Source organism: Amblyomma mixtum, chromosome 6 (assembly GCF_055824585.1).
Source record: "Amblyomma mixtum isolate Tamu chromosome 6, ASM5582458v1, whole genome shotgun sequence".
Lineage (NCBI taxonomy): Eukaryota > Metazoa > Arthropoda > Arachnida > Ixodida > Ixodidae > Amblyomma > Amblyomma mixtum.
Window position 1 is genome coordinate 37,081,211 of NC_143017.1, and position 13,697 is coordinate 37,094,907.

The 13,697-nt window shown below is 44.7% G+C and overlaps 1 protein-coding gene across 4 annotated transcripts in view; it reads right to left on the reverse strand.

The window, feature by feature from the left end:
* LOC149338789 (uncharacterized) overlaps positions 1-13,697 on the reverse strand; it is a 199,095-nt gene that overhangs the window by 93,736 nt on the left and 91,662 nt on the right. For 2 of the 4 annotated variants that reach the window (XR_016283761.1, XR_016283762.1), the window contains exon 3: positions 8,844-8,956. Coding sequence is in view for 2 of the 4 variants with exons in the window: in XM_089550357.1 (XP_089406483.1) it covers positions 8,848-8,956 (109 nt within the window). In the remaining 2 variants the exon portion in view is untranslated. Of the gene's footprint in view, positions 1-8,815; positions 8,957-13,697 lie in introns of those variants that run through there. The other 2 variants (XM_089550359.1, XM_089550357.1) reach the window with 2 other exon arrangements.

The window sequence follows — 13,697 nt, forward strand, 5'->3', positions numbered from 1 at the left end:
CTACGTCTGCTTCAAGTGACTCGTCATTCAGTAGAAAAATCCAATTCTCCGCCCTTTTTCTTCCCACTCCGCTACGTCTTTGCATCCGAGGTGCCTTTGATGCTCGCATATTGTTACGTGTAGACCGCTGGGAAATATTGTGCCGCCCGCCACTGTTTCCTGCAGGTGTCTCTCCCTAATCGTATACCTTTTAAAGTAGAAGTTTAAAGCATTTTTAAATGTGTAATTCTGCACAAAAGGCACGAAAAATCCAGCCGCTTTGGCATACGGCAAGAGGCACTTGTGCCATTGCCGCATTGTGCAGCACGCACCGCACATCGCGAACTGATCAAACGTGATAACGTGATTACGTGGCTTTCGGTATGATCTCTGCTTGACAATAAGTGTTGCCATTAGTTCATGGTAAAAAAATTTATTGAAAAAATCGCACGGTGCACCGAGCGCTAGGTGCATCGTGTGCCGTTCACGGGTTCGTTTACCCAACGCCAATATGGCCAGTTATTGTTTGAATTCAAAACGTATGAAAATGGCTTGAAAATCGCGGCATATACTACATGTTTCACTATACTGAACAAGCGAAGTCATAACAGCTGTACGGTGTAACCAGTCAGTTATTTACTAGCGTAAGACCACGTGGTAGCGAACGTCTCATGATTGATGATGAATCAATGGTTGCTTGAAATATTCTTGCTATGATAAAAATAAAATCATGGAATAACAGGCGACATATTACGGCTAAATGTGAGAAAACTGAGATCCCAGTCATGTTTGCTAGCCAAGCTACGAAAAATTCAAGTTCCTCCTCTGCATTTTGTGACGGTTGCAAAACGCATCTCGGATACGTTGCTCTATCTGCCAGGAATGTGTGCCACAGCGTAGTTGGCTCAAAAATTGGAGATATCGGGCCACAACGGCAGATTATGCAACTCCAAATGAAACAAACGAGCAGAAACATACAGCTTGAGCGATAGGTGCGCCTGGTTCCGTTCCCAGTTACATTTACAAACCCGGCACCACAGGCGCGGCAGTCGCTCTGCGCGCCGCCTATATTAGCAAATATTAAAGCGAGAAACTGGGTAAGTGGCGAAGAGTGATGGAACATAAGCGCACTGAGCTTCGCGCCTTGAATAATCTCTTCCCGACACCCTTCGTATTCTCCTCTTCAATTCATATCCTCTAGAACTTGGGCTCGAACCAGCACTGTACCATGAAGCAGCTGATTATTCATGTTGTTCGGTACAAATTAACATCGCTGATGCCACTATTTTGTTATGCGGGGACCGAAACTTTGCCATCCTTGCCCTTCATGGGTCCTAATCGATGAGAACTACGACGCGAAGGGCATGCGGGGGATCGTGCAGAGCTGACGCGTTACAGAAGCGGCTCGTTAGTGTGCGCCACGTGGTGACTAATTTTTGCATCTTGCCCGCTGGTAAATCGCACGCCAGCGGAAGGCTTTGAATGGTAAGTGATGCTGCTTTGAATCAGTGACCAAAACATGGCCTGAAGCTGTTTCAAGTAATATATTTTTCGTATTTTTTTCCTTAGCGTTTGAGCTAGCGAGATAAAAAAATACGAAAAATATATTTCTTGAGTTTGCTTGAGTACTTTTGTTCTTGCTAGCTCTTGCACTAAGACCAGAACTCGTTATCTGAGTGTCTGCGTGCACATAAACAAAACGTGCTTGGGAGTAAGAGGCTGCGGTTTGCCTTCATTAGACGGAAACACTCACTTTCATCCACGCATGGTCAAGAGTCTTCCCTGGAGGAAAAAAAAAACAGAAATGTGGTAATGTCCGGGCGAAGAAACGAATTCTTAGAAGGAATATTGAAATTTCCTTGCTGAAGCGAAAAAAAAATCTTTACTTTTTTTTAATGCGGTTACCAAACTTCGAGCCCACATAAAGTGCTGGCTGTCGTTATTTGCGCTAATAATTAGTATGTGCGAATGTGCGCCGTAAGCTTTCATGTGCCAAGTAGGGTCAACTAGCGGAGGTTGTAGGATTTACTCTCGAATCACAGGACCGAAGTGGAACGTGGTGGAAAATAGCACCAGGCGGTGGGAACAAACAGCCTCTAATGTTCTTTACGACAGTTAGGGCTGCCTTCTTATGAACACTTGCTACAATTAGAGGAGATAAATTTATAAACATTGAGAACATCTAGCAAAATAAAGCAGAGACCCACCACCCGGCAGAGAACCGAAAAGGAATTATTTCCGAAGCAAAGGAGGCTTTCAGCATTATAAACATTTTGTAAGAAGGCAAGACTGACATCGCACTGCTAGAGAAGGCAGATCCCACAAGAATGACTTTTCATGTATGTCTTGATTATTAACTAGATAAACGAAATATTTGTAAGTTTAGCGACCTTCTTTTATTTTTCGGCTCCCGATCGTAACCCTGTCATCTTTCCCCTCTTTCAATACGTTACAGAAAAGAGTCACGAGGGGCACGGAACTTCTGAAGGAACACTGCCGTGTTTAAATATTATTGTTAGTCGCCTTCCCGGCATTCTGAACTGTGGCATACACAGTCCAACTAAAAATGACCTCGTTAGGGTCAACTGATTACAAAAAAATTGGACCTGTCACATTTGTTGTTTGTTATTTAGGCGCATATAGCATGCGGCTTTAAAACGTACGTTGTTCTATGCACCTTCGAGCCAGGATTATATAAAACAAGATTTTTACCCGAACAACGCCTTACTTGCTGAATTGTATGGCTCAACTTCCGACTTCTTCGAATAGTGTTTTCCTTTGCCTGGTTGCTATGGGCACATGGCGCTTTTCTCAGCTCAGTCCTTCCACGCAATTTCCCAAGAGGTGCAAATTCACGCAAGGGAAAACAAGAAAGGCATTAATAAGCACGAGGACCCAATGTATTCTGCAGCCTTCGCTTGCCCCCGAGTGCACACAACAGGGCGCACCGCAGGGAGGAAGCAGAGAAAAAAACAGGAACAGTGATCGGAACGGCTAAAAACTGTAAACCTTGTGTGTATGCCTGGCAAGAGAATAACAAAGAAAACAGTGCTGAACTGCAGTATATGCCCCAACATGTATATGCAATATATGCCCCAACATAGAACACCGCACTCAACCAAACACCCCAAGACCGCCCAATGAATTCAACAGAGCATGCTGCCACTAGACGCTATTTCGTGAGTTCGAGCAGCGGTTTTCCGCAAAGATGGTGCGCAGTTGCTACCGAAGCTGTAGCGGAGGCCTCGGCCGTGTGTTCGCCTTCAGGATTTCTCGTACAAAGCGATCTGACTTTCTCCCCTTCTCAAAGAACTTCGAGTGGAAACCCTCGGCCTGCTGTAGGGTTGGTCAGCAAGTGATAAAGTATATATGAAGAAATAATAGAAACTATCACGACCTTAAATTGCTGCTTGTAACTTTTCTTAGCGCCAACTCCGGCCTCTTTTGATTCCGTTCTTTTACTTTTACCTAGCCGATATTTGCTGCGGAACAGTCGCTCCCCATCCACTTGTAGTACAAGCCGTTCTGTTTCACTCTTTTTGCAACGGTGCCTCGGTAAAGAGTGTTAGTGTGCAGCCCACAAGAACAAAAGAGCAGTTTATATAGGGGTATCGTGCTGAAAAAGAAAAAAAATCCCGAAACAGCTCCAGCGTAGGCGGCGAAACTCATCCGCCTCTTCTGTGTATATACTTATTCAGGATGGTGACGCCTTCAAGCGGCCTCTAGTGTGCTGTATTTCGCCTCTTCTTTCGTGATTTCTTTTTCTTCAGTTTACGGGTTATTTTCAATCCCGGATCCTCGTATAAAGAAGGCTTAAATCAATCACTTACGCATGAGTGAATCACACTTCCATGTTTGTGCCTCAAACTTGGCCCCTTGTTTCGTGCAAGGCGCAGACGTGAAGAGAGAGAGAGATCAATCATCACAGTGATGCTCGTTCAGCACTTATATACGATAGATCGAGAAGTAGAAGTAGTCGCGAATACTGGAGCCAAAATGCGATAAACTCCACAGGACTTTCACTGCAGCAGCAGCAGTGGCTTCTGCATGATTTCAAATAATCCTGCACTCGGCAATTTTGCCACGACTGCTATGAGTAGGCTTTGTTCTACTGCTGCATTTCTGAGCGGCTTTGTATACGCGTAGCCACGGGATTCCGTGCTCACGCTGTGATCAAGTTAGCGCGTCGAGCCACATTGGGACAGCCACTGAAAGAAAACAGCGAAAAATTTCAGAGGACATTTCCTTTTCTGCAAATGCAAATTGAATCAACCGCTGCAGCCCTGCCCGGTGCGTGGCAGTCTGTTTGGTAGGTGACTTTGAATAGAGATGTGGAGTACGGTTTAGGGCAAGAGTGCAGCGTAGGTGTGCCGGAATAAGGGCTATGTGTCCGGGTGCGGGAGGTCACGCATAGCCACACGTGCGCAGATATCCATACATGCCTGAGGCTAGCGGCTGGCGACAAAGGCGCAATGAAGGGTGAGAATGGGAAAGGCAGAACCACGTGCGCGCTGCCCCTGCTGTCTCTGTCCTTCGAATATCGCGAGTAGACAAATTGTTCCGACCAATCATCGCGTTTTTTGTCTCTTGTCCTTTTCCTGCTCAAAGTCATTCGTCATACGACGCCTACTACGGCGACGCCTCGTAACTGGGGACCGTGGCTTTACCAGATGTCCCTCTAAAAGAGAGGCGGTGGTTCCTGAGCTGTCAGTGTCGGCGCTGAGCGGTTCCACGGCGAGTTCACGCACTACGCGTCTCCTCGTCAACGCGGGTCACGACACACAAATCATTTCTGTGCAGAGGAGGGCGGATGAAGCCGGGTGGGGCGGCTGCGAAAGGGGGCAACGACCGGGTGCAGTGGAAGGAGCCAATAGAAAGCCCCCATGCGAATAATGCGCCCGGGTGCCACGCTAATATTATGGTTGTCACAAAGACGTCGGGAGAAGTACAAGAAACAAACAATTTGGATCGCCTTACAAAAAGAGAGCAGCGCTTTTAGTGAAAGTGAAGGGCCCTGTCTAGGAACGCCAAATAAAAAGAAAAACTGACGACGAGTCAGCCAGTCGCACCCGGCGAGCTTCGAATAGGAGGTGTTTGGGCCGCCTGCATTCAATTTAGCGAGTATTGCGGGTATCCACGTCACTAGTACACCCGTTTGCCGGGCGGCATACACGTGGTCCTATAACTGTCAACTGCCGCTGTGTGTGCTGTTGCTGCATGCTCAATAAGGACACGTATCGTCTCGTCTCTTTGAAGAGGGTGGCAGAGAAGATCTGAAGAATCAGCCAAAGAGGCCTTCCTCCAAGCGCACAGAGATGGTTTATTTGTTTTTTGTTTCGTGTGTGACTCTTGCGTGTAGGTCGTGGCGTTTATTTCTGCTTATATAGCGGTTTTTTCACGCCACCTTGCTTAGAAGGCAAACTACTATTTGTGTTTGCTAAAAGGTTACGTCTCGGTCTCATAGACGGCTGTCGAGCGGACCGCACTTCGCTGCACTTCTTTATTTTTTCATGCTCGCAGGCGGGGCAAGGGAACTCGGTTTGTCAGCTTGAGAGCACGAAAGGTGTCATTATTAGATGATTCGTGTTGCTCAGAAGAGGCAACACGGTGCTTCCTTTTCACCGTGTGGCATGGTGCATGGTGCATGGTGCATGGTGCATGGTGCATGGTGCATGGTGCATGGTGCAGAGGCATGGTGCTTCCTTTTCATGCGGAATTTTTAAATGTCTCATTTAGAAAAGAAGAGGAACTACATAGAACTCGAGTAGAAAGCAGTCCCTCTTTAAAAGTACTGAACGCTCGTAGGTGGCCGTCAGAAAACTTATACATTTAGTTTATACTCGCCTTAAAAGAACTGAAAGCCAGAAAACCCTTAGAGCTAGATACGCCTGCTTTGGTGCATTGAAGTAGCTTGCCAAGTAGAAAGATATCCGATCTTGCATTGTTCGCAGCATTCAAAAATAAAAGATGCCTCAAGCAGTTTCTTTTAAATACGTCTAGTTTACTTAAAACGAATAATTAAGCCCTGTTCTATAAGCATATGCACAACAAGAAAAATAAACCTTATTCTCATTTCAGATAGTTTCCACAGCTGCAATTTTTCGACGGGTTGTTTGGGCGCGCAAAGGCATTCGTTACTTGTCCTCCATCACCCACGACATCATCCACAACGTCGCCTTCAATTCTTGTAGCGCCGTTCTTATCAGTGTGATAACGGCGACATGGAACGGCAATAGGCAATTGGCCGGCAGCGAGCGGTGCGAAAAAAGCTAAATTAAAAAGAAGCGCTGGGATCAGCTGCCGAGCGCAATAACCACTGAGCTACAACGGCTGGCTCAGTTCAACTGCTCTGTTAATCGCTATTCCAATAGTACAATTTTTTTCTACATTATGAATGCCATGGCTTCATCAGCGGGAAGGGGCTTCTCTGGAAGCTTGAACTTGATATAATTAGACTTGTTCATAGCGAAATACTGATACCTTTGTTGGACGAGCAGCGTTTGAGCAGTTGAAAAAAACAAAGTGTATTTATCTGTTTTGTTAGCGCGCACATGGAAGAGAGGCTCGTGCCACCTATTGGTTCCGGTGACTCCTTTTCATCTAAGAGAAGTATTTGTTTGAGAAAGCTTGTATACAGGTAAGGTGGGGCATAGCTTTTTCAAAAAAGTATAGCGAAAAAAGCAATACAAAAGGAAAGACCGTGGAAGATACACGAAGAACGCTTTTCGTGATTATTTTTTTTTTTTGGCTATTACTTCTTGCGAAAGCCATTACCACTTTCTGCACGTTTTCATAAGTGTGGTATGCGGTGGCACCGCCTGTTTTGGTTTTTAGATGGGTGACGAAATCAACAGAAAACATCGCCGCTTTGAATGAAAGCAGGATTCGCTGCCTTATGGAGAAGAACATCGCAAACACTCTGTTCAGGCAAAGGCTGAAAAGAAAATATCAGGATGATACATGCATTATTCATTCAACATGTGGCGTTTGCGGCTACTTTTACGCCACCCGAAGTGAACTTTGCGAAAGCGCCCATGCAAACAGAAAGCAAAGGGGTCATTGCTGTTTAAAAATGCTCAATAGGTGCGAGTGCAGGCGAGTGTCCTATAAGTTTGTTGTACTCAACTGCAACGCGACAAAGCATATGTGTGCTCTGTGTTAGATGCAGGTGAAAGATTGCCTTCGAAAGTTTGTAGGGTTCCCCTCTGAAGAAGAGACGGTGCCATCAGCTTGAAAATAGGTGTCAGCTGACGCAGGGATATTGAACCATCGACTGCTTCTACATACCTGTTGTAGCGCTCAAAGGCGGGCATTGAGATTTTTCAACTGAAAAATGTGCACATCATATGAAATGCAATGAACTGCGGATGAGTGAGGCCGCTAACTTTCATTCCGACATTTGTTCCAACACACTCTTATATATTTTGAAACATATTTTTCACATAACGCTGCCCACTGATTTCTCAAATGAATATTTTGCTTAGCAGAATTAATCTACTTGCGACATTAAACCGCGTTAAAAATCTAATTTGATTTCGTTAAAATTTTCAAGCTGTTGATGAAATCTTTATGCTCATGAGCATGTCGGCAGTGTCTCAGGTGGTCATCTGCTGCTATGAGGATTCCTGCGAATCACATGTAAAATTCTCGGAAGCGGGCATTACTCTACTATGGTTAGGACCTTGAATGTTTTCATGGGGAGTCACGAGCTGCTGCCGAAGAGGGAGGATGTTCTTCAAGTTATGCGCATTTCCTTTTATGCTGTTGGCAGAACAGCCTTATCTTACTCTTGCGCCGAGATTAAGAAACTATACCTCACTGCCTTGAAGACCAACCAACCCTGCCTTAGTGTGGTAGAATATGCTTTTTGGAAGACTCAAGGAGCGTTGACTCATTCTTATATCGGTGTGGCAGTATGCATTATACAGAATTTTCTATGAGGAGAGGGTTTACACTGTTTCTGACCTCGGGTAAGCAGATGTCTGAGACTAAACGATTGGGATCTGAACGGCTACCGACACGTCATCGGTAGACTAGTTGTGCTAGTGTTTGTAGTAGGTAGTAATTGTACTAGGTAGTGTGCAAGTGAAGCTGTTTGTGTGCTGGCACAATTTTCTCCTCTGTGGCTCTTCATAATAAGTGGGCCTGAACATTTTGAAACATTCACCAGCATAGGACTGCCACCAGTGCTGTCTGCTTTTTCTAAGTGGCCGTCAGTAACATTGAGAGTATGTTAATAGAAATCAATCCCCGTGTCGACCAACTTTCTGTTTTAACTGCAAAGCTGAACTTCGTGTGTCTTGGCTATTGCAGGGGTGCTGCTGAGAAGCTAGAATCAGAGGCTCTACTTCATAAAATAAGGGCATTCAGAAGACAGAGAGAGGAAGCAGTTTCTTATTGTGATAGGTGTAAGCGCGTGATTAGGTGGCTGATACTTTACTGCCTACATTGCCGCTTTACTGTTACGGCTTTGCTCTTCCTGGGAGGTTGGGGGAGATATCGTGGTCTGAACTGACAGGGGAGCTCAAACGCAAGAACCTGTCTTGTGTTCATCCACAAGTGTCTCATCTTTTTTGTAGAGGGTAATCTGTCAATAGGAACCAATACCAGCGTGCCAAACGTTTTGCCCCACTGACATAGGTTGCCATAAAAGCTTTACGCACTGGCGAAATACGTGCTGCATCTGGGTGATGAAAAATCGGATGGCGCAAAGCGTGCGACCTTTCTGCCATTATTTGCGACATTGAGACCTGTATTGCTGGAAACAAATTTAGGTCGTAACTAGAGTCATAATCCGATTAAAGTTTTTTTTTTTCTCTCGTTCTAGCAGCTGCTTTTGTCGCTCAAAAATAAGTATATTCTACCCCTTCAGGTGCTCACTGTTGTACTTGTTTTGCTGCTTAGGAAGCGCGGAGCATTGAATTTCTTCTCTGCCGAGGCCGCTGTGATGGTGGTGTGGAGCTGCCGGCACTCCTCGCTGCAGAGAATCAAGAAAAAAGGCGGAGAGCAAAGTTTGAATTTTTACTTCAAGACTAAAATAGATGAATTTGCGATCACGCATTTGTGCTTAATGGTAACTTGCGCCACCAACTTGACCGACAACTTAGTTTGCTCATAATTTGATATATCCTATAATCTGAGGCTGTTGAGAATATCCTGTACATTACTTTTTTCTGATTTGATCTGATTTCACAACGCATGTAATAGACATTTCAAATCTAACGATTAGAAAGCAAAGTTTCCATTACTAGCTTTTGCAGTTACATCAAAAAGCCACAGCCATACTACGTCAATATTACTGTAATTTTTTGTTGGTCTTTGTGAAGCTTTTGGACATATATTTTGTGCATAAATATTTTGTGCAAAAAATATTTTGTGCCTAAAAAGATTCGTGTACACCAGCTAATAACAGATATTACTTAAGAGTACTAGAAACATGTAAACGTTAAATGACAGTCGTTTTTACTTGCAGGCTGACGGGCTTCAAGGCAACTGTGACATGCTTTGAGGTGGCATCATCTCATCTCCTTCGGCTGTGTTTGTAATTCTACAAATCCACTCTGCAATAACGGCACGTATTCGTCTGGCGTGGCGTGTGGATAATTTAATTCAATAAGATTCCGCCTGATCCAAAGTTCTAATGAAGTGAATCAGTTGTATTTTTGCCACCGTGCGTATATACTGCGTATATATGCTAGGAAATATTTTGGACACTCTTTAATACTCCGTTCTGCTTTGGTGTCTTCATATGGTATTTCTTAATGTAATGAAGAAAAATGTTTCTTGTTTACTGAATATCCTAGAAGGCTCATATATTAGCCATTTTAATTCCTCGGCATAATTTATGTTGCGAGGCCCTGCCGCTTTCAAGTAATGCATTATACTAGCAGAGATTTGAGGCAAAACCTTTCATAGAGCAGGTCGCTGCATTTGCAGAGACGTGGCTGAGTTGCAAGCGAGTGCTTAAGGCAAAAGTTTGAGTAACGAACTGGTCAATACTTCAAAGCCTGTCAACTTTTGTGTCACGTTAATTCAGCGCCGCACTAAGGAGAGACAACATAAGCGATCCACAAGCACCAGATATTCTTTGCGCAAAAGTTATGCGATTTGCCTTCCTGGCATACTTCCTCCGTCTACATCAGTGCGATTGGTGCGAAAATAAATACAATGCGCCGCTGTCGCATTTGTGCGAACGCGGCTAATTATGGCATGACATACAAACATTCTTACTTCTGTTTGTAAAAAGGATGGCCCACCAATTTCATTGCAGCGGAATTAAAAAAAAAAGTACATTATTCAGTGCTTGAACCGCCAGGTCAGGATCACTATGCAATGTCGCCAATTAGTGGCCCCAGGCGCAAGCAGAAACTTGTGCAAGCACATACGCACGCCATGGCCGACTGCTGCCAAGGCACCAGCATTTTTGTTGGCCTAATTGGTACAAGTGGCTTGCCTAGCTAATGCAAAGAAAAGAACACACCGTGCTTGTACGAAGGTTCCCGCCCTAAGCGTAGTACTGATTGTAATCATCAAGTTACAGGTACCAGCTGCCAAATGACAGTGCTTGCGCAGTGCCATCTCACGGGGGTGCGATCGTGTGACCAGCCCGTGCACATACTCGTAGACCATGTCTCGAGTCTGTGCTTAACTTTCCAAAGGTGTAAAAGCTATCGTGACACAATTATGCGTATAAAATGCAACAGCTACGAAAACAAGGAGGAAAACCCACCTCCGATGGCTATCACACCGTCCATGTGCTGCTTTCCTTGCAGCGTAAATGAGTACTTAGTGTCTCCAAAACACTGCTTTTTCGAAACCAAAGCAGGCAGCTCCGAAAGCAAGCGGATCCAAAAGAAATGATAGTAAGGCTTATTTCAGTCCTTAACGAGTTTCAATTGCATGCGTAATGAGCTGAAGACCTGTGGATAACAACAACAATTATGGGATCCTAAATTTCTGTACAACCGAGCGGTGAACATTTCGATGGTAAAAATGGTGTGCGCGTGAGCCTGTCTCTGTTATCATCTGGTCATCGTAGTGCGGCTTACTTGAAAAATGCCTTCGTGTTTTTCATCGAGGCCCGCACGAGGATGCTCGAAGTGAACATATACTCACGGCTTAAGTTTTCTGCCGCAGTGTGTGCCTGACCCACACGTGCACTAAGTATTTGGTGTCAGCATACTGCAGAATTACCGTGGAAGGTTCTGTATGCTGCAGAAGCCGTTTTAAGAACCTGAATGGGTTGACAGTATAGTTGGTGTCGATCGGCGGTAACAGTCACAACAGTGGCAAACGCAGATACCGGAGGAGCGAAACAGGATACATTGTTTTGGGTGCAAACAGTTTGTGTAGAAGATCATGTACACACTGTGAGGTCGATATTTTCCATCGTGGTGGCTTACATTCTCGGAAACACATCTTCGGAATCTTATTTATGAATAATGAATAGCTGGTGCTTATTATTTCACCCGGGTATATTCTAGCCGCAGAGTCTGGAGGAGAAAATAACATACCACAGGGACAACTCCTTTTGGCTGCACACCGAATCCGAGAAATATAGCGTTTTTTTTTCTAATTATCTCTTTCTGCTAACTTTGCAACATTCCCTTCCTATGCAGCACGCTCAGCTTTCACCAGCCGAAACAAGGCAGATTTGCCTGCAGGACGCTTCCGGATTTTTTTTATTGACGTAGACATAAAAGGAACGGTTTGTGTCTGATTCTGTGGCCAGCTCCTCCTTTTGAAATAACTGAAGACAAACACTCTATTTGACAAGATCACGCTCAAAAGCTTGTTTTTTTAAGGTTTGGCTCAGTTCGGCAAGGATAGGAATTTGAAGCTGCCAGGCAAGGCAATCGCCTACAGCACCTGGGTGGACCTCGGTGGAATTCAATACTGTGTACTTTTCTGTAATGACTGCTTTTGAGTGGAATGGACTATATTTGATATATGTTCGTCATATAATTTTTCGCACATTTTTGATTATAAGTGTCTCTCCTGATGAATTCTGCATTCTTCTGATGGATTCTTCACAGGGCTCTGCTGAAACAGATTTTATTTTGTTTAAATATTGGCACGAGTGTTGTGCACAAGTTCAAACATCATATTGAATTGTTTTCGTTCTAAGTGTTTTGCATGTGTTTCTTCAATAGTGTATGATTTGGTAATTCGGAGTGCATCGTTATCGTCAAACTCAAACTGCCCGCATACGGGGTGAGCGAACCCTCACGAACGATGGTCAGGAAAAAAAAAAAGTACAGGCAAATGAAACAGAAGAGGGCTTCACCGTCGCGCTGCCTCCGCATCAGGAAAACTGAGACCCCATTGCCGCACCCGCCATCTAGAGAAAAAAAAAACCGGAAATCGAAAGTGGTTGGTATGATGAAAAGCCGCATGTGCACCGTTTTTCCCAGTAGCCTGCCTACACGTTTCCTTTACCTCTGATTTGTCTTCTTTTCACCTTACCACCGACCAGACAAACACACCGGTGCCAGAAGGCCGTGTTGGCCGAGCTTCAGATTCGCCTTTAATCCAAGCTGCACGAATTGAATTCGCTTTGTGCCGTGCACCCCGCTGCAGACTTTCCAGTCTCCTTCGTCTTCCCCATCACGTTTCTTTTCCACATCTCCCGCCCCTCGCCTCCTCCCCTCTTGCCTCTAACCCACAAACATAAACAGACAAATGGCTCTCACGTGGCCGGATAAAGCTGTGACTTCCACTTCCGCTCTGTGATTCCTTTTATCTTCCGTTTATGTTTTATTCCACTTATTCCAGCTATAGCGAAGCTCCATTCAAAGGTTGCGAAAGGGCAATGGCTTCTAGGCAGGAAAGAAAAGGAAGGAGGAAGTTTAGGAGTTGCTTTCGTGATACAAAAAGCGGGGGCCAACCGTAACGAAAACCAGGCGCCCTTACCATCCTTCCACGCAATTGTAGCAGATGAGAAAAAAATAGTAAGACTCACTCTCCAGCTGTAATTTCAGTGGTTGAGAACTCGTCACCCTCTCTTCCTCTTTCGTGCTACCCTGAGCTGCTTACGGATTCGCGCTTCAAAACAACTGTATTTAAATGACGTTTCGAACCCCCCTGTATACACGGACCAGAATTGAACACCTTCTCAATGCCGCCATCATTTAAGGTAGCGTCGTGGCGCTCGAAATATTATATGTTGTGGTCGAATGAATAGAGCAGAATGACATTATGCCATATCTAATGAGTACGCCTAGTATAGTGCATTCAAGTAAAACATTGTGCAATTGTGGCGCTCCACGCTTGGTCCTTTAGTTTTACATTGTCGCTGGACCTGACAGGTGATCATGATCGCAATCAGGCAGCCTCCAGAATCTCTATAAGAGTACCTCGTGGTAGGGGCTACTTAGTTCCAGCCTTAGCGTTGCTGACCTTTCGTAAATGCTGCTCATTTTAATTACAGTGTGCATGCGGAAAGTTTGTATTTGTACAGGTTGCCACACAGCGATCTCAGGGTATGATCTCGAAAAGGATTGTGAGGGAGCTTCGAAGAAACCGCGTTGTAAAGAAGCTCGAGTCTGCAATCTTTGTTGGTCATCTCAATTTTGAAGTTTTCACTGCTGCAGATGTGATATTTTTTATTTGGTTGGTTTAAAAATTTATCACTGTTATACAACTAACGATAGATATTCTTAAAGCTGCTGAAGCTGTGAGGGCGGAAACGGCTTTTTCTAGTTTCTAAATGCGGAGGG